This window comes from Silurus aristotelis (genome assembly GCF_946808225.1).
Source record: "Silurus aristotelis genome assembly, chromosome: 21".
NCBI lineage: Eukaryota > Metazoa > Chordata > Actinopteri > Siluriformes > Siluridae > Silurus > Silurus aristotelis.
In genome coordinates, this window is record NC_139594.1 from 9,245,523 (window position 1) to 9,273,287 (window position 27,765).

At 38.8% G+C, this 27,765-nt stretch overlaps 1 protein-coding gene across 2 annotated transcripts; it reads left to right on the plus strand.

Annotated features, from left to right (window-relative positions):
* The first annotated feature begins 272 nt into the window (after positions 1 to 272).
* llgl1 (LLGL scribble cell polarity complex component 1) lies at positions 273 to 26,861 on the plus strand. 2 transcript variants are annotated; one of them, XM_083524684.1, is made up of 23 exons: positions 273 to 506; positions 1,997 to 2,094; positions 11,628 to 11,709; positions 12,711 to 12,841; positions 13,400 to 13,543; positions 15,700 to 15,862; positions 16,123 to 16,258; positions 17,413 to 17,467; positions 17,586 to 17,740; positions 17,841 to 18,058; positions 18,686 to 18,753; positions 19,092 to 19,245; positions 19,896 to 20,000; positions 21,204 to 21,496; positions 21,679 to 21,832; positions 22,191 to 22,332; positions 23,270 to 23,538; positions 24,346 to 24,610; positions 24,690 to 24,804; positions 24,903 to 24,988; positions 25,145 to 25,268; positions 25,421 to 25,522; positions 26,697 to 26,861. In XM_083524684.1, exons 1-22 carry the CDS (start codon positions 426 to 428, stop codon positions 25,497 to 25,499), a joined length of 3,117 nt encoding a protein of 1,038 aa, XP_083380810.1. In that variant the 5' UTR covers positions 273 to 425; the 3' UTR covers positions 25,500 to 25,522; positions 26,697 to 26,861. The 2 variants fall into 2 exon arrangements, with proteins under 2 accessions (XP_083380810.1, XP_083380811.1); XM_083524685.1 differs by having other exon boundaries at positions 16,126 to 16,258; positions 26,697 to 26,846.
* The last annotated feature ends 904 nt before the right edge of the window (positions 26,862 to 27,765 follow it).

Consider the following 27,765-nt stretch of genomic DNA (forward strand, 5'->3'; position numbering starts at 1 on the left):
TGCACGTGGTAATATGGAATAAATGGTATTACAATTGCAAAAAAAAAAAGACTTAATGTATAAATCTTTATTGGTTTAAACGAGAAAACAATACTACCGAAAATCTCTCATGAATAAGGGTTAATGGGGAAAACCCAGTCCGCTCTGATCCAGCCCTTGATTTGGGTCCGCATTGTGGGCGTGGTCCTCATAGATGGGTCAGATATTCAGGCGCGCTGATTGGCTGAGCGCTCGGTGATTCCTATGAACTTGTCTTGCGCTCCGACTGCATTCACACACGCAACAGAAAAGCCGCGCGACTGTAACGAGTTGCTGTTGGTTAAACCGTTGTTGTGTACGCATGGGACCTGATTTCTGCTCTGAACTGATTTGCACTCGAGCGTGATTCACGGGCCGGGGTTTGGATACGCTGCACCGGATACAGGATGATGAAATTTCGGTTCAGAAGACAGGGCAATGACCCCCAGAGAGAGAAAGTCAAACAGGAGCTTTTTGCGTTCAATAAGGTACGTGTGGCACCGGGTGGGCTTTTTTCTCCCCCATGTGCACTGAGCATGCGGGTTCAGTTTGCGTTGCAACTCTCTAAGAAACACCAGCTGTTGGTTATTATGTTGCTGTAATGTCGGGCTTGGAGGGAAATAATCCACGCTACATGGTTTGACTACAGGAGTCTAAGTTAATTCAGTAGTTGCAGGATAGACTGTTGAACAGTTCCCACTCCTGCAACACCGTTTGCTTTTGTTTTCTGTTCTTTATTCTTTTTCCTCTCATTGAGAACAAATCTACTTAAAAGGTTAAACTTTGGGGAATTTAAGATGTACAATGTAATCTTGCAGCTTATCTATACACATAAAACAGCTTTGTAGAATTTTTGAAATGGGGGAAAAAAACTTTATCTGGATAACATGTGGCCCTCATTTGCATATCAACTGCTTAGGCTTTGGATACCCAAAAGCTGAAGTCATGCAATGTTCAAGCAGGAGACAATAGAAGGAGAAGATCTCTACCACCCGAGTTGAACTCGAACCACAGACCACACAATTACTATGAGTTGCACCCAGTCTGATTTCTAGCTCAATTGGAGATCTGTGATCTCTAAAGAACGTGTTGGAATAGGTCTTTGTAAAACAAGCTCTGCCCTGGCAATGAATGAGTGTCTTTAAAAAAAAAAAAAAAAAAAAAAAAGGCTTTTTAAAGAGCTCCAATGATAAAAGGACCATCACTTAATCAAAAACAAATGTAACATAGTTGTGGAAAGAAAAGAAGAACCACAAGTGCTTAAACAGGATTCAAATACTGCCACACACACATGCACACACACCCCACTTCACAGAGTCACAACAAAACACAAACGCTTGTTCTCCTGAAAGCCAAACCACACATCACAAAGCAGTCAATATGAATCATATAATCAGAATATTGGCAAGAGTGGGCCAAGTGATGCATGCAGCTCAGAGCTCCAGGGGTCATTTAATATATCCAGGTAACGAGAAGTAAATCCTAAAATTATGCTTAAAACAAGTGTACCATGTGTTATAGAGATGCTGTGTGTTGTTTTCTAGGCTTAAAACTATATCATGATAATTAGTTTTTTGTTGTACAATATATAATATGCATCTAACATTCAGCCCTATCTTTTTGTTTACAAGTCATATCAGTATAAAGTCCAGAGAACTGTACAAGCACAAACTTTGATCCAGAAAAAGTCAAACTTAATCCTGACCATCATCAGATATTACATTTAGGCTTAAAAAAAATAGAACTTGAATTTATGCGAACATTAATACTTGCAGGATTAATAATCTAACCCCTTGCAAAACAAAGGAAATATTTTGTGAATAAAATTTTTCTTTTGTATAATATTGTGTGCAGTTGATTTCACAGAAGTTTATTTTGCCTTGTTTGACAGTGGGTGTTAGATGTTAGAATGCTAAGTTTGTGTCTTGCAGTCTGTCATGTGCATTAAACAGTATATATGCTTCCTCTTTTCATCCAGACTGTTGAACATGGATTCCCGAATCAACCAAGTGCTCTGGCCTACGACCCCAAACTCCAGCTAATGGCCATTGGAACTAAATCAGGAGCTATCAAAGTGTATCCTTTTCAAACAGGAAATATGTGCAAAATATGTCTGTGATATTTGTAAAAACATCATTGGTAATCCTTGTTCCTTATTTTTTTATTTTTTTGTTACTTTTTGAAGGCTTAAATGAAGACAGAATGATATAAAAGGTGCATTAAGGAAATGTTCACTTCTGCTTTTTTTTTAAACATTTTTTTTTATTTTTATAAACAGTCCAATCAACTTGCATTTTAAGTAATAAATAATCTCCAGTATTTCTTTTGCTGTTCTTGAGATTGCTTTTTGCATTATTTACTACCAATAATATACCACAGGAATTCCTGCGATGTGTGATGCAGCAGTGCTTTAGTCTATCCAGCTTTTTTTATTTCCATATATATATATATATATATATATATATATATATATATATATATATATATATATATATATATATATACTTTAGTTGAAGTCATTTCAACTTTTATGCTTATTTAACCATCAACAGAATCAAGCTAATCATATTGATTTCTCCAGTAATTTTTCTCTAGTGCTTTGCCTGATTTAATAGATTTTTAAGTTTAAAGAACATGTTTTACCTTTTACGTTACTGGAAAATGTGGAGTTTGAAAGGAAGTTTAAAAAAAAGTTTAAAACAGATAAACCTGACGGTATCCCTTATGTTTGTCTCCAAATATACACCATTGTAACTGCACAAGCAATGTCCGATTGTGATGTGAGCACAGCAATAATGAAATTTGTGCCAGAGTTGCTAACCACAGGACAAGTAGTTCAACAAACTAATATTTAATGTGTTTTAATGTGAGGGTTTACACCATATAGTGATGTGGTACAGGTATGTTAAGAGGTTTGCCATCACTTAAATACAGACATTTTTCAGCTTTTCTGGAAAACCCTTTTGCTTTTGGCATTGAGGCAAAACAAGCCACGAAGTCTCTCCCTGTTCCCATTGTGTTTTGTGTTGAAACAGTGGTTCATATTGTGCCTGAAGCCCTGAAAATGGTCTTGAAGCATTCCTGCAGTTGATGCTTTTTTTTTTTTTTTCTTTTTTTTCTCTTTTTTCCCTGGGTTGAATTCTTTAGTGTTGATTATATTGGACATGGTCATGCTCTGGGGTAAAGGAATGTTTAGGAGGGTGTAATTACTGCTATCAGACTGTAGCGCTGGAGACTCCTTTAGCAGCCTGTGATTTATCTGGTTGGTTTGATTAGGCTGTGGAGCAGAAAAGGAATCGTCTCTGACATTTGTTTTTATTCCTCTTGCTTTAGTTTGGGGCACACGAGGCAAGGATATGGAATGTGTGCCCTTCTGTCTAGGTCGGGACATGCCCTGAGCCTCTCTAGTGGTGGGCATCATGCACACAGTGCTGATCTTTGAGTCGAGTGAGGAGTGGTTAAAGGAGGCTGGTACTATCAGGCACAGCCGAGCCAAGAGGCTGAATCTGAAGCCCTGACTCACTCTCTGAGCACTGGTTGCTTCTGTGAGTCCCCCCCTCCCAGCTATTTAACTATTCAGAACACAATCTGCTCTCTCTGAATTTGGGGTGGGGCATGTTGAGGTTGATGGGTGAAAAAAACACTGTTTTAAAGATAGGTAGTTAGTTTAATTTCAGGAGCGTTTCATCTGTCTTGTCTAGAGTTACACACAAGATCTAGTGATTGCAGACAGTGGATTTTGCCATGTATTGGAGTAATATAAATAATTGCTTCTGAAAAGTTACCTGGTTTTCCAGTTTGGTGCATCAGTGCCTTTTATAAATTTTGAATGACTGTCAGTAAGAAAAATATTTCACCAGAGGAACGTTATCATGTTGATTGTTTATGTTTAGAACCTATGGTGTTTTTGTCTTCTGAATTATTTACTGTACGACCTACGTTTTTCCGCTCTGCATTTAATTATAGAACCGTTTGACTTTTATCATATAAAGTTGTTCTGCACAGTTTGCCTGAAACCCATCTTGAATTGGTTAAGACAACAGGAGACCAAAAAAAAGTCTTTTCATCACCCTGAACCTTAGATAAACATGCATTATCTGCCTTTGTTTTTACATGCTGATGGATGAAGACGGCATAAACGAAACTATATAGGAATTATACATCGTCTCATTTTGGTCTACAAAAATATTTGTTCTGTGTATGCAAGAAATTTGATCTTTATTCAAATGCTGCAAATTTGTAAAAGTGTTCATACCCTACTTGTGTGTTTTAAATTTGAGAATAATAAAATTCAGATCATTTCATTTGGATTACTAAGCATATAAATCAATGGAATATATTAAGATCAAATTGCTTATTTATACGTTGCCCTTATGTAGAATTTATATATAATATATAATATAATGGAGTGAGTGTGTGCTATATAATATATGCATGCTGGTTCACTAGGTAAAAAGAGTATTGCTGAATGTTTTTTTAACATTTATTACAAAATATGGAGGAAAAAAAACTTGTAAATGGAGTACTGGGCAATCTGTTTGCATATAACTGTAAGTAATAAACTAATGCCTCAGTTGGCTAAAGATTTAGCATTAGCTTGTTTTTCTTTTACTTTCATATTCTTTGTTTCTCTTCTTTTTTTTTTTTTTTTTCTTTGGCTCATTCCCATTTGTGGACTTGACCTTCTATGAATTTTTGTGGGTGACACTACATGGGGAAAAATTGTCTGCAAAGGTGCTTGTTTGATTCCTCCTGTACTTGTTTACTTTTCTTTGCAGCCAATCTTTACTTGTTCATAGGAGGGAACAAGTAGCAAGGAAAGGAAACGGGAGCCCAAATGAAAGAAATGGGAAGAGCCGACTGGTTTTACAGAAAGATAGAAAGTTTAGTTTAATGCAATGTGATATTAAACTGGTGTATGGACACTGAGATGTCCTTATATGCTCCATTTAAGTAAATATGTCAGTCTTTTAAAAATACAATTCTGATGACTGTATGTTTCTTATCCGTATTCTTTTAAGATTTAAGCTGATTGTTTAAAGCTTGGGAGCTTTTCTTTAGACAAGAGCACAGCGTTATTTAACAGTGAACAATGTCGAATTAGGAAACTGCAATTGACAAAAGGCATTTTAGCTTGATTGAGTAATTGCATGCATGATGTAAATGCATGTAAACAAACATGGTTAAAGGCATTTATAATCAACAATCCAATCCAGTTAACTCAGTAATCCATGTATGAATTCTCTGAAATGTTGTCTGCTTCACTCTGTAGACTATTGTCAATGCGAGATGTTTGTGTCCTTGTTTCTCGGTTTGGAATTGTGCAAACACTATGAAACACGAGCTTTGCTCTTCATAAACATGCTTTTGCTCCAACCGCACATTGAGGCACAGGGCAGGGGACTGTGTGTGCACGTGTGTGTATGTGTAGGGGAGTGAGGGAGAATGGAACGTAATGAGATGTCTGGAACAGAGGGGTTGTTGGAGGAGCTGGGTTCACCCGTAAAGAATGTATGCTGACTTGCCCAGAGTTCACCCTCTGCAGTAAGAGGAGATTCTTCTGAGGCTTTGCCCCGGGCCTGGCCTTGCTGAAGGCGCCTTTTGAAACGGTTTCCAAGGCCACCGCTCTAGAGCTCAGATAATTAGGATGCACTGCTGCTTTCCAGTTCTGGGCATTGCTCTTCCTTCTTGTGTCGTTTAACTGTCAGAACTGTGCTTTGTCTGCTTTAGATTATGACAGTGTCATCAGGATCGATTCTATTTGATTTGGGATGTCAGTTTAATTTGGTTTGTATTTTGGTCTTCCGTTAACAGTTTGCTGAGACTGTTGCAATAAAAGTTGCTAGCTCAGAGTTTATTTTTGTATTCAGAAAAACGAGCCCTTAATAAAGAATAGACAGAAGTAGCAGTAGTTTGATCAGTGTGATCTTGATGTATATGTTCTGTGAATGAAATTTCTTTCATTTTATTTTCAAATTTATTTTTTGTGGTAAAATTGTAGATATTGAAATGACCATAGTGCTGTTTAATTCTCAGATGCAATTGATCTGATATAAGCTTCCACTGCTGTTTTTAGAGTTGTAATATAATTTGTAGAAACGTTATTCAAAAACATGCAATCATTAATGTGGTAAAGCAGATTGTTTATTTAATGTTCATCTCAGAACCTTTTTATTCTAATGTGCACTGCATACTTAAAAAAATAAATAAAATAAAAATGTTTTGATAGTGCATGCATTAAAGAAAAAATCTTAATCTTCTACCATTTAGCATATAATCCATATTTTGGATTTTGTGTTAAAAAATGCAGTACTTTATCAATAGAGCTTTGAGATTGTAGGGGATTTATTCATTTATTATAATTTTTTTTGTGAATACAGCTTCTTGTTCTGAAGTGCTTTCCTGTGAATAGAAATGCCAGCATAATTGTAGTTGTAATAAATTTCAGTGCTTAAATAGACTAATGTGCTGTAAAAGTTTTGCTTTTATAGATGTTGGCTATATAGTCAGACTTGTGTTTGCAGCATGAATTCTCATGAGGGGCTCAGCTGTAGAGGATTTCAGCTGCTTGAGGAATAATCACTGACACAGCTGTGCACAACGCAGGGGAATGCAGAGGAATTGCCTTTCTATTGCTGTTTTCAGTGCAGTGCTTGGGGAACCTCTTCTACTCGCCAGTCAACACCCCGGTAGAGCAAAGCGGTTTTCTACATTCCTGAACGGGTGCGAGTTCAAAATTGCAAACTTCTGCCTGGACTGAAAAGATCTTCCAGTTCAGCTCAGCGAGAAGTTTTTTAAAGGGCCGTGTCTCTTGTTTCATGGGCAGCACTGTTCTCACGTTGTGCTGTGCTCATGTCTGATTGAATGCAGCTGAGGAAACAGCCTAGTAGATTTTCTCATTATGTTCTCACTCCTTCCTTCACCCTGGATTTTTGCTTAGTCCTCATTTTTATCCATGTTACTTTACATTTTCAGGAACCTTTGACTTGTCTCGCTTATAGGCTGTCCTCACACTTTCTCCCTTACACATATCTTTCATTCCTTCTCCTTTGTTGTTGTTCTTTCCCTCATACTCTGTTAAAGCATCAGTTGCTAGACATTAGTATTCTAAAGCTGGCCTCCTGGATACACAGAAAGGGCTTAAAATCCATCCCCTTCCCCCTCTTTGTGTGTACTTATCAGCCTGTGAGGATACTTCAGGTTTTAAATGCACTCTTTTGGCCTTTGGAAACCTGAGGAGCCCCACCACAGTGGGACCGTTTCATTGAATTTTCTGTAATGCTTATATGGTGCCAGATCTTTTAGATTAGAGGCTTTGTGTGAATTACGATAAGCAGAAATATGGCTGGCCTGAGCCTGTGAGGGCTTCATTATAAAGCTGTTCACACGTCCAGTTTAAGCCTAAAAATAAAGGAACCATGAGGATCTGAAACGTGGTCTACACACAGTTGGTTTGTGGCATGAATAAGTTGCCAGTCTATACTCCGGGGTAACTGATACTTGCATTTTTGTTATCTCTAACTGAAACTGCTGACTGATCGATTGTTTCTGAAGCAAAGTTCAGTATCATGGTTTGGGGTCGTGGGCATTGTGGGATTTGGCAGAGATTTTAAAAGTTTGAGTTTCTGCAGTAAAAGATTATACAATGTGTATATTTAGGATGTGTGATCCTTTTTTGTTAAATGTATATTGTTTATTTACCAATTTATACAATATTGGGTTGAAAATATTGTATTAAAAATGATCACTCTTTTCAGAATTTTATATTTTAGTATTGAACGATTAAAAAAAATTAAATAATTGGGGTTATTCTAAATGATAAAATAAGTTTATTTAGGGAAAGTCTAGTGGTTTAGATTTGCCAGTGTGCCTGCGTTGACTTTGTAGACAGTTTCGGCTCCCCATGGAAAAAGTGTGAAATTGCATCTTTTTTTTTTTTCTCCTCTCTAGCGTTTGGCAGACATAATTATGTTGTAGTAGTAGGTAGTGCACGCAATTTCCCATTTATCTAATGAAAACATGTTGGAAAACAATATCTGAATGTAACCTGACAAGTCAGTCTGGTTTTGTTTGCCTATGATTGAAAATAAATCCTTAAGACTACTATTCGCAAATATACTTCGGTTAAAAATCCACCGCTGCTGGACTTGATTATGCAAATTCTGGTGCTTGGCCATCTTGTTTTTAAAAATTGAGAATATTCAGCCTAGTGGCTAACATAAGTGTGTAGCAGTGTGTTTGGCTGCTCATTTTCACATAGTATGTGGTTCTACTCTTAATGATGACAGCTGTGTAAAAAAAAAAAAAAAAAACCCACACACACCCACTACAGTCAACAGCATGAGAGAAATTTCTATTACACTATTATTAAAAATGAATTAAGAATCTGTAATGTAATGTAATGTGCTTTCGGTTGTGTAAAAAATATAAAAGAAAACTATGAAGAACAGCAATCTGATGCGATTTAGCATCCACAATCATTCAGCAACAATTTAGACAAGCTCATCAATGTCTATTAGGTTTAATCATATTTCATTCATAATCACAGTTTTTGCTTCCTTGGTTTAATTACGCAAACCTGCTACACTGCCTAATTTTGGGGGTTGTGCCATATTGAAGAGACATGACAACATTGGATAACTGAAGTAGAGCTTGAACACAAAGCTTGCTGTCTGTCACTATTCAGACCGTGAAATTGCATTTCTTTCTTGCTAGGTTCACTGTGAGCGCTTTGCTTTAATGGGTAATTGCCCAGCATTGTTGGGGGGGGGGGGGGGGGTTCGGAGGGAGAGGATGGCTACCGTGGCCCCTGGGCACTATTCTGTGTGTTTGGTTAGCAGTGTGAGCAGTCAGGAATATTGGGTGCTGAAAAAGAGGAGTGGTCTGGGTCAGGCAGTTGGATTATGTAACTGTTATTATATCATTTAATCATTTTATCATCTTTGCATGTGTGTAGGATTTGTATGTATGGTGTAATTAAAGTGAATCAAATATATTGTATTGCAGAACACTTTACAAGGAAATGTTTACAAAACAAAAATCCAGTGTAGAAAAAAACACTTCTTAAAAACTATTTATTGCTGCTTTGCAAATATAAGAACAAAATATTTATTGGATCTATGAATCAACTACTAATTTCAAATCCAATGTACAAAAGCCCCATATAGGAGACTGGTGGGGGGGTTTTGCTGGTTGTATATTATTTCATTTGGTTTCCTAAATAATTATGAAGCTGTGGTCTTTCAAAGTTGTGAAATACTGCCAAGCTTTAAGTTGTTTATCTTGCAGATTTTTATCTGATAATGATTCACCCAAGAGTTTGGATTTTTATGTAGATGTTCTGAGATGTGTAAAAGGATTAGACAATTGGGTTTCCCCTTAATACATTATCTCTCTTGTCTGGGTAATTTGAGGTGTGTTTCTCTTGTGACTCCTAATGGAACCCAGGGGAGATGTCAGATGCGAGTTGAGATTCATTCTTGAGTGGGTAATTCTCATTGGGAAATGAGATCTACAGCATAGGGAGTGAGGACTGCAGGAGGATACTTGACAAAAGCCTCTTGCTATCCTCCCTTGTCAGTTTACTAGAATGTTCCTCCTCCTCAGGCCAGAAAGTAGCCGGATACTCAGACAGGAAGTCGCTTATTTAATATCCCCTGTTCCATTTAAGTTGCAGCTTTGTGTGAAGGACTTTGCGTTCATCTTTGCATGTATGCTCGCTCAAAAAGATTTAATTGTCTGAGTGGATCCTGGAAGGGATGGAATGAGTGTCTTCTTAAAAAAAAAAAAAGAAAAGAGTAAGGGATTTCTGTTAACGATTAATGAATTGTGGTGTAATCAGTCCTGTTTCCGAAAGCTTTATCCAGCTGTTCCTGACCCCTCCCCCCCTCCTCTTCTTCCTCCTCCTCCTCCTGCTCATGTATTTTAATCCCCATGAAACCCAGCACATTCCAACACTGAGGCCCAGTTCACTGCACTGCATTGCATACCCCCTCCCCATTTCAGCTCCCAGCACATCCTCTTCACGTTCCACACAGCCTCTCCTGTTCCAGCTTTTTACTTCTCCTTTAAATGAATGACATAATGATAAACAAGAGCGGAAGGAGGAAAAGGGAAGTTTAACAGTGTTTTATTTTTGTCACCACTTGTCTGTGTACAACTGCAGAGGATGTATGTTGGGATGTACGCTGGCGTTGCTCCATTTAAAACAAACGGTAGAAAATATGAACAAATGTGTAGAGATTTAATTTAGGCTTTTTGTTTTTTTTGAGCATCCTGGTCCTTATTGTGAATTTTGACTGAGAGGAATAAATCATTCACTGATAGTATCTTAATTAAAACCGTACTAATTTCCCAGAAGTTGTATTGTGCATCAGTACCCTAAAATAATACCCATTGTTTAATGGGTCTGCTAAAGATATTTAGCTTTACACCACAGGCCTAAGCAGATAATGTTTGCTCTTCAAACCCTTTTATAATGTTTGTGCAAGAGCCATGGTGTATTGCCTTTAACTACGTAAACCCCCCTCTTCAAAGGATACAGATGCATGCATGAGTCCCTGTGTGACATAATAGCTGTGCAGCCATGGCAGCAGCAGGAAGCTCAGAGTCAATGTAACTCTAGTAAGAGTCTTCTATTAAGAGATGCAATCTTTTGTTGGCTGTTGGACCCATGATGTATCTCTTTGTACTGAGTGTAAGGTGCTGGGTTTGTCAACCAGAGGCTTTCTTTGGTTCTAGGTTCAGCACTCTGTCCTGCTTGGATGCAATGCCTGCATCTGTTTCCACTTTTTGCACACCTCCAAATGTGTGCAAATTCACCTCTGACTTTTAATAAATGGCAAGAGGGACTTCATAATCCAAAAAGTGCAGATTGTTTTGTTATAGCACGGTGTCCTCTCTCCGGTTTTCACATTGCATCATTTTTTTTTTCTTCTAGCATTTGGCTGACATGATTATGTTGTATATTGTACATAGTGCATGCCATTTCCCATTCATCTGAAGAAAACACATGTTGGAAAATGATATCCTAACAAGTAACCTGACAAGCCAGTCTGCTTTTGGTTGCAACTGATTGAAATCACACACAAGAATTCTGTTAAGCCCCTCCCCTGACATCTATGTATCTGAAGGCATTGTAAGGTTTCAATTGGAGAAAAGGGCAACCTAGATATTCTTCACTTTGTTCTTCATTCTGTTTGTATTCAGGGTGTTGGCCTCTCTTGCTTTTTGTGGTGTTCATTGTGTTCTTAATATTGTTCAACTCTCCACTTCTATCGTCTTTTTTACTCTAAATTAAAGTCCTACTACCTAAACTACATTTAAGTAGGATTTAGTGTTCTTGGTGTAGCTTTATCTAACTAAAACAGATGTGCTGCTGAATGTGCCCTGCATGATGTACATCATGGCTCTGTCGTGCCTTTTGTATATTTTAGGGTATTTTATTATTTTTTTTATTAGAAAATGGCGCATTTGTGTTTCTACCAAGTCGATATCTACAATATGCTTCATTTCTGTCGTCAGTCCAGCTTTATATTATGGTATTAATAGGTGTTCTAATATTGCCGTTAAGTAAAATCAGATAAACATCTCTTTAACTCTGGAATCAGATATGGAGCACCTGGAGTGGAGTTCACTGGACTTCATAAGGAAGCTGCTACTGTCACACAGATACACTTCCTTCATGGACAGGTAACCTCCATGGAGCTCTTATTTATTTATCATTAAAGGTTTTATGATTCAACAGTTTATCAAGTTTAGGCTGCAGTTTTTGGTTGAGGTTCAATTTCCATTATGCTTCAGATTATGTTTTTGTGTGAGTCATTCAGGGAATTTGGTTTGGTTTCAGTTTTCAAATCTTGTGCCGAAGTTGAATTTTTATTTTTTTTCCTGAAGTTCTGATTAGACAGTAATGAAACATGGAAAGTTTTTATCATCTTCAATTTGCTACAGGCACATTTTCATTGATATGAGGTATGCTGTGTCCTTCGGTTTTGCTTGTACTTGATTATAGTGCGGCACTTTTGTTATAATTAAGCCTGTGTCTGAATTGGGAGGAAAAAAATTTTTCGCTACCATTTCAGTGTGGATTATTTTTTTTTGCATGACTTGGTCAACCAATAGAGTTGCTTTTTGCTCTGACTACTGTGTTTGTTGCTAGGTATGCATAACTATGATAATTTGATATGTTCCCAATTACAGTAGCTTAGAGATGAGGTATTCTTCGTTTATTAATGTCGATTAGCAAATTACTGAATAATTAGTAGGCCATTAGGTTTGCCATTTAAAATAGTCTTGACTTTAATTATCAGTCATCTACCAATTAACTACTTATACAGTTTGATGAGAATAATGTATCTTGTTGCATTTCTGTGAGAAGCAAAAAGGGTTCGATAGTGCTTTTACCTTTTTAAATTCTTATTACTGACATTAAGATAGAAGCTGTGTTGCACAAATTTAGGATATGGGATGGAGTATAATTTGACTATAATTTAGCTCATGACACACAAACTGAGCAAAACGTATTTTATTTATTTATTTTTAGTTCCAAATCACTATACTCCTGATTTTAGGTAATTCGAATGTGACCTGGAAAGAGAACTCAGGACTTTTTATACAGTATTAGTTGGAAAGAAAGGGATACTTTGTGTCTTGCTGAAATTCTCTATTGGTGTACATGTGTGAATTTACAGGGAAGAATTGTGTCCTTGCTGGATGATAACACTTTGCACCTCTGGGAGATTGTGCAGAAAGATTTCTGCTCCCACCTGGAGGAGGTGCGCTGCTTCAGCCTTCCAGGCAAGCCTGGCATCGAGAGCACCAGGTGATGCCTCTGCTTAACCTTTTCTATAATTTGCCCACAAGTACTAGTTTCTAATAGTTAAAACATGTAATAAAAATAGATCTGCATGATGTGGTTGAGAAATCTACCTTCGTTTAGGTGTTCATTTAAAAAGAGGAACCATTTGAAGAAAGTAAAGGCATTTTACAGATTGGTTTCTTTTTAGTTGTGATGACAGAGAAGAGGGCATTTAAAGATTCAATTCTAGTTCCTCTCAAACGCACCAGCACACTGATAACCTAAGCAATTGTATTATATAATAGATATGCCCAAGGAAAATTATGCAGGATGGTCTTTATTTGTAGCCTATAGACTCAAGTATAGTAATTTCACTTATTGTACATTCTCATTTTATATATAACTTTAGTTTTTTTTGTTTTTTTTCCCCATTGCGTCTTATAGAAAAGAGAATCGTGACATGATATTTTTGTATTCTTGCCCACCCAGCTGCTACCCAGGCTGCTACACAATTGTCAAAGCATAGCTATTTAGACAGAATTGCTTTGGTTCTAATGCTTGTATTCACGTTTGCTACTGTAGTGCGACACGTGTGACTGTCCTTTTACCGAAACTGAGCTGTGATCTTTTGGCTGTGGGCACTGAGGGTGGTGGAATCCACTTCCTGGAGCTCCCCACTTTCCTACTGCTGAACAAGTCACTCTTCCAAGATGAAATCATGCAGAGGTAATGGCATCATAGAAACTCCCCTCCCCCCTCCTCCCCTTTTTCTCCTGTCTCGCTCCTTTTCATGCTGACTTTAATGTATTTGTTATAAAATGTGACCATTTCCTTGTGTCTGCTAAGCAAATGTGTATGTTAGTGTACTAAGGTGTTGGCCAGCTCACCATGCATCACTGGTGGGCTGGACACATTCCATTGCTTGCATCATAAAATGAGCATCTGGGGACACTTCAGACTGAGAGATCTTTACACTGAGTGTAATAAACTTGCAGAGAATTCTATTGTTTCCTTCCTGCTTTGGCCCTATAGTCTAGAATAATGGACTATGGAGTGCTTATGTGGTCCAGTTTGTGCAGGACTAAATTTCCTCTCCTGCCCTCCACTTGTTGCTGTTTGTTACAGAGACAGGACAGAGGCTTACCTCGATCATGTCAAAGTTCCCCGCTGCACAATTTTACACCCCTTTTGGAATAAAATGTCTCCACATTTGAAGGGGTGTTGTATGGAATTTGTCTAGACGCATTAAACTTTATATAGGCATCAAATGGTTTCTTTGCATTGGTACATTTGATAGTTTCCCTCTCCATTACCTTTTAAGAGAACAGAAATAAAAGTGTGCCATTTGAGAACGTTACAAAGAATAGCCCGTTTTACCAGGTGGCTGGAATGATGCCTATTAGAAGATAGAAAATCACACGTCTCTTGCTCTGAACTCCCCGGTTGTTTAAGTTGAGGCAAATTACAACTTTCCCAGCACCACATTGTCAGCATGTATGCATAGTCTTTTGCAGGAAGAGACAATGAACCGCTCATTAAGTAAACGAAATTCAGGCTAATGGGCGGCTTCTCTGAGCTACTGTTAATAAGTATGTGTCCAGCAGGAAACTACAGAACAAAATGCTTTTGTAGCATTTGCCAAATCCTCACAGCCCTAGTTGAAGGGGGATTTAAATTGGTCCCTGCATGTTTCACAGGCATTTCACTAGGGGTCTTTAGGACACTGGAATCCATAGGAAAAGTAATACTCAGAGACTCTGTTTAAAAACAATATCATGCTTTGTACTTAGCTGTTTGTGTTTAGGTCTTGAGAGATCTTTCCTCAGCCATGCATTTTTCGTGCATTCTCGCAAATGCTTTTAAAGTCAAGATCAGGTCCTGTTTTCTTTTCAAGCACTATCCATTAGAAAACCACTATTCAAAAGATCATGTTGATGTGGGATCTTGAGTAATGCTGAAAATCTGTGAAACTTGATTATTTTTATTTCCGTTTATTGTAATTGTCAATTGAAGGCATGTAGTTTTTGAGGTTTTCTGTTTTAGATAGGAAATGCTGACAGTGTGGTTGTTGCTGTTGTCTGTGTAACATTGTCTCCTGTGGGGTTTAGTGCCAAGCCACTGAAATGGCACTCTAACCCTTTTCCATGGTTTCCCCTTGATTTCTCTGACTGTCGCGGGTGCGTATAAAACTAACTGCGGCTGTACCAAGCACATTCCACCACTTGATCTTCAGAGGAACCTAATAACCTGTTTTGTGATTGGTCAGGCTTTCAAACAGTATAATCCAGTTCATGATATTATTTGAATTTACTTTGCTTTTGTATTATGTCAATTTGTATAGAAGACCACAAACCTTTCATGTTCATTTTTTATTTTTTTTATTTTTTAATTATAACTGCTAGCAAAATACATTGTTGAGTTTCCAATACTAACAATATTACAAGCCTGAATCTGGGACCTTCCCAGGATGGTAATGTGACACCCATTTCTTGTTTGTTTTGAATGTGGAATATATGAATGAGCTGTATTACTGAAAGCTGCTTGTAATCTCCACTGAAATATGCAGGACACCTGGAGGACAGAGGGAGGAAAGTAAAATCTGCATGCTTTGATCTTTCTAAAGAATCTAAATCAAAGGAAAACTTTAGACTATGCCAAACATACTTGACTCCTTAATTTTCTTTTTCATTTGACACTGTTTTTTTTCTACTTGAAAATTGTTGCTCCTCCTGTAAGATGATTATTTTCCCTGTCCTTAAAAATGAATACAAAAGATTTAAATTGCCCTGGTGTAGTGCATGGAGCCGAATACTTGCTGGCTGTAAAGTTTCCCATCACTTACTGTTGTCTTTCCATTCCCCCCCCCCCCCCCCCCAATCCAGCCTTCCTGATAGTTACAAGTGTGGGAAGTCTTTGGGACCAGTGGAGTCCCTACAGGAACATCCCCAACATCCAGACAAAATCCTCATAGGCTATAGTAGAGGCCTTGTGGTGCTATGGAACTTTCAAAGTCGACATGTAGACAATGTCTTCCTTGGAAAGCAGGTGTGTATGGACCATCTTTACTAAAGGGCATGTAAACATTCGCGAAAGTTGACTTCCAAATATTTATTACTAGTAAGAACAATTTTGGTCTTGATGACTTCTGGAAAAACAGTCACCTCTGTACCTTTTTAAAAATAATTTTGTTAGAATGTCTGTATGTGTGTCATAAATTGGCTTAGATTTCTTTTTTCTATTAGACACATTTATATAAACCTTCTGATGTATGGTATTGACTGTGTGTGTGTGTGTGATCCCTTTAGCAGTTGGAAAACTTGGTCTGGGTTCGGTCTGGAAAGAGCTTTGTTAGTTCTCATAGTGATGGTGGCTACATGGTGTGGGCTGTTAGTGACTGTAGCCCCTGCACCAATGAACCTGTCTCTTCCACTATACCATATGGTGAGTCAACACTATTAGTATTCTTACTAAGGGTTGTTTTATTAATAGTTGTACTTGCTATACGATTCCTCGAGTAAATTATTTCTAATCTAAAATATGATGTTTGACATTCGCCAACTGACATTCAAATAATGTCTGCTTTTTTTTTTTATAAAAAAAAAAAACGGTCTTCCTAGTATCTTAATAAGCAGACGTATAGATTGAGCTTGTTAGAGAAAGTAATTTGAATATCTAATGTGCACATCATGGGATGAATAAGTTTTATTCCAAAAATTGCATTTCAAGTTTTAAGGTCAAGTCCTGATTCAGTAATCACCAGGGTAGTCAGTCAGTGTTATAACTGAGAACACAGCCCATAGGAGTATGTCCTGTAGGAGATGTCCTGTATTAAAAACGATGCTTCTGTAAGCAGCCATGATTGACCATGCATGTTTCCCCCAATTGCATCACAGAGGAGTGTCAGTTGTTTTCATACAATGGGGTCAGAGCTGGAATGAGCTGGAAGTTATTAAAGGGAGGGGTAAACGTTTACAATACAGTTGTCTTAATGCTGAAATGTTTGTCTGGCGATAAAATTTGATATGAGTCGAATTAGGGTTTCCAGGGGAGCTTTTATTTGATTATTGGTTTAAAATCATAAATCTTATGTTGGTTATTATTTACTGAAGAATAATAATGAAATGTAATAATTTTATTGCAAGTTGGATTCCACTACTATAACAATTAAATTCTAAACACTTGCATCTTGGCTATAATTTATCAACCTGAATAAAATGCACCCGTCTGATCTCTTCTGACTTGTCTGCTCAAATCCTATGCAAGTTACATTACTGAACCTCCTCTGGTCAAACCAGTTCAGGTCAAATAGTGCTTTTAACCATTGTGGTAAGAGAGGGTCAGTCAACCTTTCAATGTTTTAGTTTGCATGTAATAGTGTGGTATCTTGTGGTAGCAGTTTTTCTTCAGATGAATTAAAATATAAAAACTTTCCTGAAATATAGTTACGGCATAAATGACACACTATTTGTGGTTTTACTGCTATTTTCCTGGTTAATGTCCACTTATGGGTTAATAATGGTGTAGATTATCATGTGAATCATTTAGATGTCTGTGTTTTCTATGCTCAAGTCTGTTTTCTTTCTCTTATTCCTTAGGCCCGTTTCCCTGCAAAGCTGTGAACAAGATCTTATGGAGGACCACCCAGTCGGGGTGTGTGTCAGCTCTGGGCAGCAGTGGGTGAAAAGCGAAAGCTTCTAATCCTGCGTTTTTTTAGCTGGGCCTGTATGACTCAGGAGGATATCCTCTGTGCACTGTGTTTTCTCTGCAGAGCTCCATTGGTGCTGTTTAGTGGTGGGATGCCTCGAGCCAGCTACGGGGACAGACACTGTTTAACAATACTGCAGGACAGTACACACGTTACCCTGGACTTCACCTCACGAGTCATTGATTTTTTCACCATTCACTGCACAGATAAAGACATAGGTGTGTGTGGTTCAGCAGCTACCTTTTAATTACAATTAATTTGCCTTTTAATGTAAAGATTCAAAAACTAAGGTGGTTGTTTTCATTTCATGATCTCTAGAGTTTGATAATCCCTCAACCCTTGTTGTCCTCCTGGAGGAGGAGCTGGTGGTAATTGACCTTCAGACACCTGGCTGGCCTGCTATTCCTGCCCCATATTTGGCACCACTGCACTCCTCTGCCATCACATGCTCCTACCACATCTCTAATGTGCCAACCAAGCTGTGGGAAAGGGTGGTGAGAGCTGGGCAGCAGCAGTGTGTTCTTCAGACACGCACGGTTAGTCTGCTCTAAAATTTTGTGATTTTTATGTGGAGCATAATCTTTTTAGTCATGGAAGCAGTAAGATCAGGGATCAGGGCTGCTCTGGTTGTTTTGTGGTTCCTGTTTTCTAAGGCTGTATTCCACACTTTAAAAAGCTTTGCAACATACCAGTTTACAATTATCTACATCTATCTAATGGTAAAATCCCTTGATAAGATTCAGGTCCTTTTGGATGATTTGTCACTTTCATTCATTGCTAAATTTAGAAATCAATGGAATTTTATTTGCGGTCATGCAGATACTGGCAGCAATACAGTGGATGTGTTTGATCAGAGACAGATGCAGCCTGAAATTGCTTACAGCTTGGAAGTTTCACAAACACTATAATATATAAAATCTAATAGCTACAATCTGAATATAGTTCTACTTGTGTTGAGCTTCAGTCAACAGTATGCTGCAGTTCCCAAGTCAGACTTTTTGAGGCGTTTCATTTAACAACCATCAATGAAACATCAACTGGCAGAAGAGCATATGCTTTAAATATTTATTACATCCGGGAATTTACAGCTTCATAATGGTGTCGTCTGATTTGACATCGCTCATTCGTGAGGCTTGTAACAATATTTCTTGCTGTTTTTACAGAACTGGCCAATAAGTGGAGGGAAGAACTTGGCACCTGATTCAAAACAGAAAGAGCTGCTCCTAACTGGGTGAGAGCTATTTAAGTATTTTAAACCCTTCTGGCCCAGACAAATGAATCTGCAGGCAGAAATTTTAAGGTTTGTACTGGACCTTGGTTTTTAAACTCAAACACCGGAGATCATCTTGCACTTCTTTTTTTTCCTTCCAAGTTACATTAATTGCTTAATTCACTGTCAGCAAAACTTGGACCATACACCCGAGTGCTGAACATCGGGATTTAATTAATCAACCAACAGATTTAATTATTAGTCTTTCGATATGACTTGGGTTCAGTCAGGCTCAGATTTGAAGATATTTTGACAGTGCAGATGAAAAGTGAGTGACTTCTTGCTGTTTGTGTATTAAGGCACGAGGATGGCACGATACGCTTCTGGGATGCCTCAGGTGTGGCACTAAGACCTCTTTACAAGCTGAGCACAGCCAACATCTTCCAAACCGACTGTGATCACAACGACAGCCTGACTCAAGCCAGTGAAGAGGAGTGGCCTCCATTTCAAAAGGTCAGCATTTGATGATGCAAATATGGGCTTTTTTTTTTTTTTTTTTTTTTTTTCCCATTTGATGCGAGATGTTTTTTCAGTTTTAATCAACTTAAATTTATAGTATTTTTTTTTTGCCTCTTGAGTCCTTTAAATTATAAACAGCTGTCTGAAGTTTTTCTACCATGTCTCTCTATGCAGCATGTTTTTGATTTTCTAGCTCCATCTTTCCCTTTCCTCTGTCTGGTGAAGAAACTCTTAACTTCAGTCTAGCATGCAGCTTTTGCGATACACAGTGCACCCCCCCCCACCCCCCAATCACTAATTAAAAGCAGACTGTCTAAAGCATGAAATTCTCAGTACTGAAGACCAAGCAAGCACATTCCTGCACTGGATGGCACAGCTGCCCTGCTTGGTCTTTTTATTTCATTCTTTGTTGTCAGCAGAGCTGGTTATTTATGATCAGAGTAAAGAAACGTATTTCATCTGACTCATGGACAGTTGGACTTTAATGCATGTGTCTTAGGTTTATAGAAGGTGTTTTATGCTTTTTAAGGTAAAAGTAAATAAATAAATAATTTGTATCTGTGTTATGCATGTCTGTACTAAGCAGAATGATGTTATGCTTATGTGTGGTTTTTTTTTTTTATTATTTATCTATTTATTTACAGGTGGGCTGCTTTGACCCATACAGTGATGACCCCAGGCTGGGAATACAGAAAATCTGCCTGTGCAAATACAGTGGCAAGATGGTGGTGGCTGGAACTGCAGGACAGGTAGACCATCTTATTAACCAAATATACACAGAATAAAATTATAAATGCAACACTTAAGGATCTAAAACTTTTTGTATGTACACAAAAGGCCTATTTCTCTCAAATATTGTTCACAAATCTGTTAGTGAGCACTTCTGTGCCGAGATAATCCATTCACCTCACAGGTGTGGAGTATCAAGATGCTGATTAGACAGCATGATTATTGCACAGGTGTGCCTCAGGCTGGCCACAATAAAAGGCCACTCTAAAATGTGCAGTTTTATCACACAGCACAATGTCACAGATGTCTCATGTTTTGAGGGAGTGTGCAATTGGCATGCTGTCTGCAGGAGTGTCCTCCAGAGCTCCTCTCTCCCATTAGCAGTCTCCAAAGGCGTTTCAGAGTATTTGGCAGTACATCCAACCGGCCTCACAACCACAGACCACGTGTAACCACACCAGACCAGGACCTCCATATCCAGCATCTTCACCTCCAAGATTGTCTGAGACCAGCCACCCGGACAGCTGCTGCAATAATCGGTTTGCATAACCAAAGAATTTCAGCTCAAACTGTCAAAGCTTCTTAGGGAAGCTCTTCTGCATGCTCGTCGTCCTCATCGGCGTATACGACAGTGTGTTCCAGTTCCTGCCAATATCCAGCAACTTCGCACAGCCATTAAAGAGGAGTGGACCAACATTCCACAGGCCACAGTCAACAACCTGATCAACTCTAATGGAGGGAGAGAGAGGGAGAGAGAGGGAGAGAGAGGGAGAGAGAGGGAGAGAGAGGGAGAGAGAGGGAGAGAGAGGGAGAGAGAGGGAGAGAGAGGGGGAGAGAGGGGGAGAGAGAGGGAGAGAGAGAGGGAGAGAGAGGGAGAGAGAGAGGGAGAGAGAGGGAGAGAGAGGGAGAGAGAGGGAGAGAGAGGGAGAGAGGGGGAGAGAGGGGGAGAGAGAGAATTTTAGTATACTATAAAACTGCACATTTTAGAGTGGCCTTTTATTGTGTTCACTAACAGATTTAGATCAGATTTGTAAACAATATTTGAAAGTAATAGATCTTGAGTACATAGAAAAGTTTTAGATCTTTGAGGTTGGCGCATGAAAAATTTACTCGTACACTCGTTTATAAGCTTTTGATCTAACTTCGCACAATTAAACAGTGTGTTAACCCCTTAATTTCAGAACCCCTGAAAAAACTGTTTTTTTTGTCCCCCCCCCTTCCAGGTGATGGTCATGTACTTGTGTGACGAGAAATCTGACCACATGATCGATGTGATCACCATGGACCTTCTCCAGGACCGGGAAGGTTTCACGTGGAAGGGTCACGACCGGCTGCCAGAGAAGTCTGGCTCTGTGGTATTCACTCCAGGATTCCAGCCGGTAGTCCTCGTGCAGTGCATGCCCCCTGCAGCAGTTACCGCGGTGACTCTGCATGCTGAGTGGAACCTTGTTGCTTTTGGCACCAGTCATGGCTTTGGTCTCTTCGACTACCATCGGCGTAACCCTGTGCTGGCAAGGTAACATCATTATTGGAGCAACGGGAAGAACTAGAGTTCTTTTGTAAATCATTGTTCAGGCATTTTTTTAGCACTGAATTTCTTGTCTTAAAAAAGTATAAAGGGTTTATTTCAGTATTTGATGGTCAGTTAAATCATAATAATAAGGTCTGCTGTTTACAACCAGAAAAATGTCATTACAGGTGTACTTTGCATCCTAATGACTCTCTGGCTATGGAGGGACCTCTCTCACGAGTAAAGTCGTTGAAGAAGTCACTTCGTCAGTCATTCAGGAGAATTCGCAAGAGTAGAGTGTCTGGGAAGAAGCGTGTGTTGGTCAGCAGCCCATCCAGTAAAGTGAGTGCTTTTCTGTCCCACTAAATCGTTTTTATGCTCTGGTTGTTAAATTTACAATCCACCACAGACCAAGAGTGATTTAATGAATATTAATTAGAAAGCATTCTGGACAGATTGCATTAGTGTGGGGTCACCCATTTTCATGGTAGTTATTTGAGTACCTATTTCTTCTTGTGCAGGAAATTCTTAAAAAGCATGCAAACATTTGTGTTTTCTGATTATGGTTTTGTTACATTGCAGATTTGATCTTTCTCAATGCTTCATTGTTCATCAGCTAAACAAACCTGTCATAAATTGAATCGAGTAAGGCGTGCAAACCTTTTTACATTTCTAACTGATGCTGTGTATCTGGCTTTAGGTCCAGGAGGCTAATGCTCAACTAGCAGAGCAGGATGCTGAGGTAACCCCAGTACAGAGAAGGATAGAGCCCCGTTCTGCTGATGATTCGTTATCTGGGGTGGTGCGTTGCCTCTGCTTCGCCGATACCTTCCTTCGAGATGGTATGAGCTTACAAATAGTATTATGCTTACAAATGACACGTACAATCCAGTTTTTTAAACAGGTCTGTTTGTGTCATATTAAAAATTCCATAGACAATGTGCAATTTCTGATTTTCATTTTCATGCAACTTGTGGTGTCTTTGCAGTATGGCTTGCATTTTCATGTTTACTATCAGTGCCTCATTTATCCACTTGAAGCCTGTGAATTACTCGATGTAATTTTGAAAACTCATCACTAAAAATGCTGTTTGTAAAAGCCAAATATTATCTAAGTAATATAAGAAAATGAAAGGATTGCTAGTGCATTTCTTATATGGCAGAATCCAACCTGTTTAAACATTGGACCACATTGGCTTTGCACTTGCTTTCCAAAATTGGCAGACATTTTGCCTTGCTGTGTGCAAAAATGCAAATACAATTGAATTATGTCTGATTTGTGAACTCATAAGGGAAATGCAATCTAATTAGTATTTGAATAAAGTCTGGAAAATGCTCTTATAGAAGGCCATAGAGACTCGCCCAAACTCAAGTGATTATGCTTGAGTTGGAATGATGTCAAATCTTTGTCTGGACCACACACCCAAGCTGTTCTGTCTTCAACATCTGCATATCGTTCCTTTAAATCAGGCATTTGCACAATCCAGACCCAATGGCTATCTGGCAGGGAATAGTACTCAAAGGAGAGAAATTTTATACAATGCAGTATTTGCAGTATTTGTGGTGCTGTATAATGTTAATGTTATTGGATTTTTATACTGCTCCAGGTTTAGATTATTTGTGAATGATATTTGAGTTCAAATAAGCATCTAGGGACGGGTACTGATATAGGAGAAGTACATAATAACTTCCATTTCTCTGAATTTTTTACTTTGAGGTTGATACATAGCTGAAGCTTTCCCATGCTGATGAGTATCCCCCCCCCCCCCTCCTCACTCAGGAACACATCATGGTCCTACCATGTGGGCTGGGACCAATTCAGGCTCTGTGTATGCTTATGCCCTGGATGTGCCCTCAGAGCGAAATGTGGAAGCTTTGCTGGGAAAAGAGATCCAACTCATGCACAGAGCCCCAGTTGTGTCCATTGCTGTGTTGGATGGCAGGGGAAGTCCTTTGCCTGAGCCATATGAGGAGTCAAGAGACCTGGCCAAAGCTCCTGATATGCAGGGCAGCCACTCGGTCCTTATTGCATCTGAAGAACAGTTTAAGGTAAGAAAAACAAAGACATGCTGATCATTTTATCAATTTATTTAATTTTCTTTAGTCTTGAAAGTAATTTTTCATGTTGAAAGCTATTACTTTTAGGTTTCCTAAAATATAATTTATATTAAAACACACAGTTTTATAACATTTTATAATTTGTTTCTTATTTATACTTCATAACTGGTGGTGAAGAGTTGGTGTCCATTAGTGCTAAAGAAAATAAATATCCAAAATGAAGCACAACTGTGACAAAAAGTAATCTAAAGATTTTAGAGCATTAATTAAACTAAACAATAACTTGATTATATGAAGCAAATTTATGCTCCATGTAGACTGGTGTCCAGAAAGGCTTTGCAATATCTTCTGTGGGAATGAATCCCATATTCTGTGGGAATGAGTCCCCTGCAATTCACAATAAAAGATCTATGTTTGTATCTGGATTATATAAAAGCTGGCAGACTACTCTGTATATTTGCAAGACAAACTTGGAGGAATCTCTCTGATGGCTGCAAGCATCATTAAATACCATCCCACTCAGCCATGAGCTTTTTCCTGTGAAGCATCTAGACAACTCTAGTATTTCTCTCTAGGGACACCTTTTAGATGTACCTAATCATTTTAAGACTTGACTACTGCAAACTTTCTCCTGGCACAAACACAGGTCTACTTTTACTGCTGCTAAGCTTGAGGTGGTGAAATAAGCTTCCCTGCCTCTCTGAGATTCCCAGCTATCTGTAACGGTCTTCATACGCAAATTTCAACTGAACAATGTACATGATTACAGTTCTTTTAATCATGTCTCGTTCATTGCAGGTGTTCACACTGCCTAAAGTCAGCGCAAAGACCAAATTTAAGTTGACCGCACACGAGGGTTGCCGTGTACGGAAAGTGGCTCTGGTGAACTTCTGTAGTGCTGCTTCTGAGGACTACTGTGAGAATGGCCTAGTGTGCTTGACAAACCTGGGGGACATTCACGTGTTCAGTGTGCCCGCGTTAAAGCCACAAGTCAGATATGACTGCATTCGCAAGGAAGACATAAGTGGCATTGCGTCCTGTTTGTTCACCAAAACCGGCCAAGGTGATCAGCTTGAACATTATTGTCTTTTAAAGTGGTCTGTTTGCTGTAATTAAGGTATCTTTTTGCTGGTCAATGACAGGGTTTTATCTGATTTCACCGTCCGAGTATAAACGGTTCTCTCTTTCTGCACGGGTTTTTACTAAACCGGAGTGTTGGGTGGACATCGATCGACCTTACGAACCTTCTGAACATGAGTATGTCACTTGTATACACTGTCTTCATTGAAAGAAATATATAATTTTTGTTGAGGAAACACATGTTTTGTAATCTAAACATTATACGATCTTTCCAGTTTGTGTATGCCAGTACTGCCCCAGGCCAACGGCACATACAAGAACCAATCTCCAGGGGAGAGCAAATCTTCAGAGCATGCTGAAGGTGACGGACACATCTTTTGATACATTGTGTGCGATGCTACAATGTTCTGTAAACTGTGTTTTGCAACAATGCTTGGAAATCAGGGCTGCTGGTGAATGGTGTATATGTACAGTATGTTGACTTTATTTACTTCTTGGTACCTCTCTTCACTATCAGGCATGTTTGATGAAATACAGAGTGCTTTATCCTCTCCTGGCCTGGATTCCCCAAACAGCAGTGCTGATATCACGCTCGACACAACAGGAGAGCTCACTGTGGAGGATGTGAAAGATTTCCTAGTGTGAGTCCTTGGCTTAGAGACGAGCTGGCAGACACGGCTTATGTGATCACACTTTGCTGCATTGTGCTTTAGCGTAATTCTATGTCACTCCGAGCTGCTTTTTAGGATTGCAGATTGTTTCAGATCTGCATGTTTGCGTTTGCCTTGTACAGGAGTGTGGATGAGGCGGAGAATAACCTGAGGAATATGAATGAGGAGGATGGAAGGCTTCCTGGAATTCTTATCAACTGATTAACAAGTTTTGACAACTCTAGGTGAGTTTTACTTAAAACTGAGACTCCTTCATTAGAGCTTGCACTCATTAGAGCTTGCACTCATTAGAGCTTGCACTCATTAGAGCTTGCACTCATTAGAGCTTGTGCTTCTGCATGTATATGGGGAGAATTATTGTATTTGTACAATGATGCAACCTCCAGGTTATGAAATCTGACTTTGCCCAAAAAGTTGTTAAATAAGCATCTGTGCATGTGGATACTCGAAATATACCATGGGTACTTTTCATTTGCAAACATTTGAACAAGCCTTTACTGTTTTGTTTGGCATTCTTTTAACAGTGTGCAGATTCTTGCCATCTTTACGTTTTGATAAATGAAATGCAAAGCAGCTGTCGGGCCACACAGACAGAAACAGATGGCACTTACAGACCCCGACTGCAACAAAACTGTCTTCAAGTCTTCTGTATTACAGTAGCTGACTTATGACTACTTTGCTTGAGAGCCAGATTGGGCCATGTTCTCATCCCATCAGCATTAGGGTGACTCTGTGTTCCTTCCAGAATGCAAATGCTGGCACTCATGAGAGCATCTGAATTTCATGCTCCTTCTGTCTCCAGGCATCTACGGTTCTCCTTTTTAAATCTCACAGATGGGTTTATTACTGCACATTTAAAATTAATGCCTGTATTGAACATGGGGGGCAGTTATAGTTTCTCCCATTTTAAATAGTGATTTGCAGTGCTTTTGGTTTTTCAACAGACAATAAAAGAAAAAAAAAAAGGAACTTAAACTGGAGTCCTAGTTTTACATTTCCTGAGAAAACGCTGTTTATGTTGAAATGGTCTGCTTCCTCCCTGTGGACATGTTTAAAAAGTACAGATAAAATGTGAAAAACTGCAGTTCAAAAGGCGTTTGGCTGTCAGAATGGTAGGAGGATCTTAGCCATCCATCAAATGGGAGTGAGGTGTGAAACTACACATTTTATAGTGGGGAAATGACATGATTTTTCACTTGCCCTGAGAAATAGAACATGATTTTAGTGCATCCATTAATTCAAAATAGTGATAACGATGTAGAAGAATGTTTTGGATGGTTCAGGTTTGGAGTATGACCAATTAACTGTTCCACCTGAAGTAGCTTCAACTTTAAAGTGGGCTTTAAAAGATTTGTCCTGTTCACTGGTTACGTTTTAATGAGTATACTGTGTTTCCAGGGTTGATGGAGGAGAAGTGGTACGAATTCTTTTATGTGCAATTGGACCTTGAGGAGGAGAATGCCTTCAAGAGGAAGATGCTACACTCTTCTCTTTTCACTCTTTCCCCATCACCTTCATTTTCTCTGCTCTCTTACTCTGAGCTAACAGGTGTGTGTGTGTGTGCGTGTGTGCGTGTGTGCGTGCGTGCGTGCGTGCGTGCGTGCGTGCGTGCGTGCGTGCGTGCGTGCGTGCGTGCGTGCGTGCGTGCGTGCGTGCGTGCGTGCGTGCGTGTGTGTGCGTGTGTGTGTGTGTGTGTGTGTGGCTGTACAATATTGCTTTCCACCTCAAGAGCTGCCTAAGTGCATTAAGAAGTCTAGATCAGACATCTATGTGCAGAATACAAGAAATACTTTCGGAATACTTGCACTGACCACATCAGTATGTGTGTGATATATATATATCTATCTCTCTCTCTGGTGTGACCACTATTTGCCTCACGCAGTGCAACACATCTCCTTCGATTAGAGTTGATCAGGTTGTTGATTGTGGCCTGTGGAATGTTGGTCCACTCCTCTATCTATCTATATCTATATCTATATCTATATCTATATATATATATATATATATATATATATATATATATATATATATATATATATATATATATATATAATTCTTTCCTATTGCAAACATTCCATGTTTTTTGTGTCATGATGCTACTTTGCTTGTCCTCTCACTGTTAGGCAGGCGGCACACAGTGAGTATAAAATGTTTCTGTTGCTTCTTAGCAGCTTTATCGTCACTATATATTATACTGTGATGGTTTCTTACAACAAATCAGGAGGCCATTGAAAAGTTCAGCTTATGGACCCTGTGGGTTTGATCGAATCTTGTGGTGTTCCTTTTTAATCCCGTGTAACCACTTGCCATTGTAAGTAATATTGACAATTAACTGTGAACTGTAGTAGTTTGGATGAACATGGTGTCTAATCTTAGAAGTATTCATCATTTAGTGATTATTGAGCTTTAAGTTTGATTACTCGTGTATACTTGTAACCATATTAACAAAAATGAAGGAACTAATAGT